The sequence below is a fragment of the Morone saxatilis genome, unplaced genomic scaffold, assembly GCF_004916995.1.
Source record: "Morone saxatilis isolate NCDOM2014 unplaced genomic scaffold, NCSU_SB_2.0 Contig17, whole genome shotgun sequence".
Lineage (NCBI taxonomy): Eukaryota > Metazoa > Chordata > Actinopteri > Moronidae > Morone > Morone saxatilis.
Window position 1 is genome coordinate 12,681,266 of NW_023339729.1, and position 4,326 is coordinate 12,685,591.

General features: G+C 35.0%; 1 protein-coding gene across 1 annotated transcript in view; it reads left to right on the forward strand.

The window, feature by feature from the left end:
- The window catches only part of usp43a (ubiquitin specific peptidase 43a), a 103,964-nt gene that overhangs the window by 77,733 nt on the left and 21,905 nt on the right, over window positions 1-4,326 (forward strand). Inside the window, exons 11-12 of the mRNA XM_035659634.1 lie at window positions 2,726-2,803; window positions 2,974-3,103. Of these exons, the coding sequence (XP_035515527.1) occupies window positions 2,726-2,803; window positions 2,974-3,103 (208 nt within the window). The remainder of the gene's footprint in view (window positions 1-2,725; window positions 2,804-2,973; window positions 3,104-4,326) is intronic.

Sequence of the window (4,326 nt, forward strand, 5' to 3'; positions counted from 1 at the left end):
TATTTATTTATTTAATGTTTATTTAGGAACAAGTATATAGCATTTAATTATTTATAACCAAAGCCAGTTTTTCTTGTTGACTCAACAAACACAAGAACAGAACAAGAACAAACACAATGAGGAAAAGCCATCTGTCCAAATAAGGAATTATGAAAGGGAACCTTACAGTTTCCCTTATAGGTGCCAGCAGGTCACTAAGCACCTCAGGTCGTCATTCATCAGCTGCTTATCATGTTTGTACATTTTACTTTTTACGATTCAGACTCTGACCTGCATGTCAGCTCAGCATGTATAAAGATGCTTTATGCTAAATTCATGTTTATGTTCATCCCTATTTTAGTCGAACCACTGTCTAATAGAGACTTTGTCCTTGGTCTTTATTTAGCATTTTCCATTACTGATTTTTGTATCCAAACTCCAAACTGAACAAAAAGGAATGAATGATTCTTTTCTACCAATACTTTCCGAGTTCAATTCATGCATACTGCCTCAAGAAATTAGCAATATGCTTGCACAGCATCAGAATCAGAATCAGCTTTATTGGTTTTAGCAAGTAAATACAAGTAGTACAAAATAAGTGTATTCAAAAAGCAGCAAACATACAACTATATAAATATATACATGTATATACAAGTCAATTGTTTCTGTGAATCATATACAAATACAAATAGTTCAAATAAATAAATATCGAATGGCGAAAAGATTACTTTATATACTTGAATTTGGTAGTTATGTAAATGCCTGTATACATGTCTATTTAGAGTATATAGTAAATAGTGTAGTATATTTGACAGTGATGGATGCTATGTACATGTTAAAGCACAATGTGTATTGTAAACTGTAAAAACATGACAAAGGCTCTTGGATTCTCCTGCCTATATCATATATTGTATATTTTATATGGCTTCACATATTATATATAGTATAAGACTCGCTGCAACAGTTTCAACTTTTTAGCATTTTTATTTTCATCAACATAAAAACAAGCTGGTGGATTTTTCTTTAATACACATGGCATCAACACAATTATCACAGAAAATAAAGAAAACATTTGATTTCATATGTTATCAGCTTTGTGTTTTGAGAAGATAATGAATGTACTTTTATCACTTGTCACCAAATATAGCAACCAAATAGTACATTGTGAGGTAGAAAATGTTTTAATATAATGAATTTTAATTTTTAAATATATTGCCCTGGTCAGCCTACTGGGTATTCACTTTGTTACTAAATAATAGCTGTTTGCCTGCATGTTGTTATGCTGTTATATCTGGAGTGTGCCACTATAATAATTATAGACTTTTGCAGTGTTTAATTGAACAGCTGTTATGTGTTGGCAGCAGTCTGGCCAATCAAAGCTCTGCTGCGCTGTGAATTGGATTCCATTTAGGTGGCCTTCTTATACAGAGAGCTCCTTCAATTCAAGTGATCAAATGGAAATCTTAATCAGAAACAGACAATACAACATTAGTAAAAGTAACAAAAGTAAAACGTTTAAAATTAATTCTGCAATTCACTATATAAATGCAATAATTAATTAATTATTAAAGACAGTATAAGGTAATTGAATTCTTAATTGGTGAATTCATCATCTTTTTATTATTTATTACTGGTTATAATTTAACACTGTAAAAGTCTCCAATTATTCCATTGGCACACTGCTGGCTCCATACTCTCTGTCTCTGTCCTTTGCTTTATTATTTACTGTAATACAGGACAAATACACGCACACATGCATTTACAATCATACACACGTGCAGTCTAAATTTGTTAGATTCACAAAGCCAAGCAGCCCCAAGTAGCAACTCCATGAATCCTTGAAAAATAGTATTTTAAAATGGGTGAATTGGTTCTGTGAAAAGTATGCTTTGTGTGTCCTGCAGTTTGTAGGCAGACAAAGCAGATAACGATTCTTGTTCATCCAGATTCAATTATTATTGCAGCACTCATATAAAACTTAAGTACTTTCACATTTTTAGATACAATAGGAGGAACATCAGCTAATAGTTCATTCCTTTTCTAGTATTAGTAATATTTAACCCCCTTAAATTGTGTCGACATCAGTAAGCCTGACATCTAGTGGTTACACTCAGTACGTACATGTTTATGCATTAAACACATTCACAGAGAAAACACGAGTTCTCCTTTGAATGTACAATGAAACTACTTATAGTGAGAATCAGCCAAATTTTTGTCAGTGCTAGAAATGTCATCTGTATTCTTGTCAACATCAAGAATACAGATGCTTTGCAAAATCAAAGGCAATTAAATTTTGACACAACTCCGAAACATAGTGATCCTTCATGTTCCTGCAAGATGCTGTTTTATCTTTCTCGCTGAGATCAAAGCAGTGAAGGTAAGCTCTGCAATACAAACACAACACCCCTCTCTACACTGTGACTCAACATCATGTGCTTGCATATTAATACATGATGTGAAGCCAGGTCTTACCTGTGCCCAGTTTCACTTTTTGTAAATATTGTTGTTGCCACTGTGTGAGTATGTGTGAGTATGTGTATATAAAGGTGAAATAAAATGAAATCACCACCACAGGTCCATTATTCTCTCATGGCAGCAACACATATTTCAGCCTGCCTTGGTTTTCTGGTTTGTGGCTTTTGGAGATGAGCAACATTTTCTACTAACATTGACTAAACAAATAATCATAAGATGTGTGTTTAGATTTAAAATGTGATTTTACAGTTTTTATCTTGCTTTATTGTAGAGCTTTGAAGTTCTGTGGCCCTGGGGGACCTCCCCATGTGAAGCTTGTCATCGAGTGGGAGCACAAGACTAAAGAATGGTAAGCATTCAGGAAGGCAGTTAATCAACAGTTTATTAGCTGTTGTGAATGTAATCCAGAACACTCAGTGATTCAGTTTTTGTCTGTAAATAGACCAAAAAAATATGGTGATTCAAAGATGGTAAACACAACTCTGCAACTGATTGGGAACAATAAACCCTGTGTTTCAGTCTGTTTGGCAGCATCCAGGAGGAGGTGGTAAAAGATGCAGAGAGTGTCAGAAACCAGCAGCAGCAGCATCTGCAGCAGCATAGCTGTACCCTGGACGAGTGCTTCCAGCTATATACCAAAGAAGAACAGGTGAGTCAGACTGACAACTACCAAATAAACAACATAAGTCATTATTCTTAGCTTTGTGTTTCTTGTAAGAAATAAAAAAGATAGATAGATAGCTGTGTGTAAAGCTGTGCCTTTGAGATGTGCTTCACTTTATATAGGTGCTCAAGGATAGTTCAGGTTTTTTGAAGTGGTGTTGTATGAGGTACTTATCCATAGTCTCAGTTTGAAAAAGCAGACAGGAGTCCCAACATGGAAGCAGAGCAATGCACTGCTAAACACAGGGTCAGCAGTGTGTCCCACCTCAGTATCACGTTAAGTGTATGGTATATTAAGACGATTTTCACCACTTTACCTTGCTTTCAGACAGTCCTTTGTTTTGGCTCTTTACTTATTTTAAAGAGCAGCAAATCATAGAAAAAAAGAAAAAAAGTCAATTAAATAAGATTTCATCAGTGTCATAGCCACATTAATACTTTGTAACTTCCTTAAAAAGAACAACCCGCTGATTTGCCTTTTTACGTATAGCATCTTTGTTTGCAGCACATTTAAATGTGTCAGCTATGGCAGTGCACACATACTTATAATATTATTGCTGCGCTGCTGCCACTGGCTTGCCCTTAATCATCGGCATACAAGCAGCAACAAGGAAAATACATTTTTCTGTTGATTTTGGCTGCCCCGTGGGCAAAAACAGTAACTTTTACATGGTCTTGTTTCATTGAATTCAAACGGAATCTGACCAAATCAAATAGAAATAGCCAACTGATGGTCTGGTGTGCTTATGTAGATCATATACAGGCAGCTTTATTCAATTTAGTCTGTTTCATGACCATTTAAAACTTCTTGTAGTAGGTTTGAAGACAAATCCAAGCTGTGCCAGAGCAATCATGTATTGCAATCATGTATTGCTCTGGCACTTATTTGTATATAAAATGAATAAAAGTGGTGAAAGCCCTGAATCCCCAGCGGAAGATTAGAGCTTACTGGAGATGGCTTCATTAACCCGGACCCAGTGGTATTTTAAATTGCAAGTACAAAACTAAAATTAACTTTCATCTTAATCATCACTAATCCTCTTTTTGTGTACGGTACAGTGTTTTTTTTTTTTTTTACAAATACAGTTTATGCTGAAATACTCTTGATGCACTTGTTGATCATATTCTTTTCTCGTTGTATTTACATATAAAGGCACTATGGCCTTTGTTACGACCCGGCTCGAGGTGGAGAGCAGTAACATACAATTG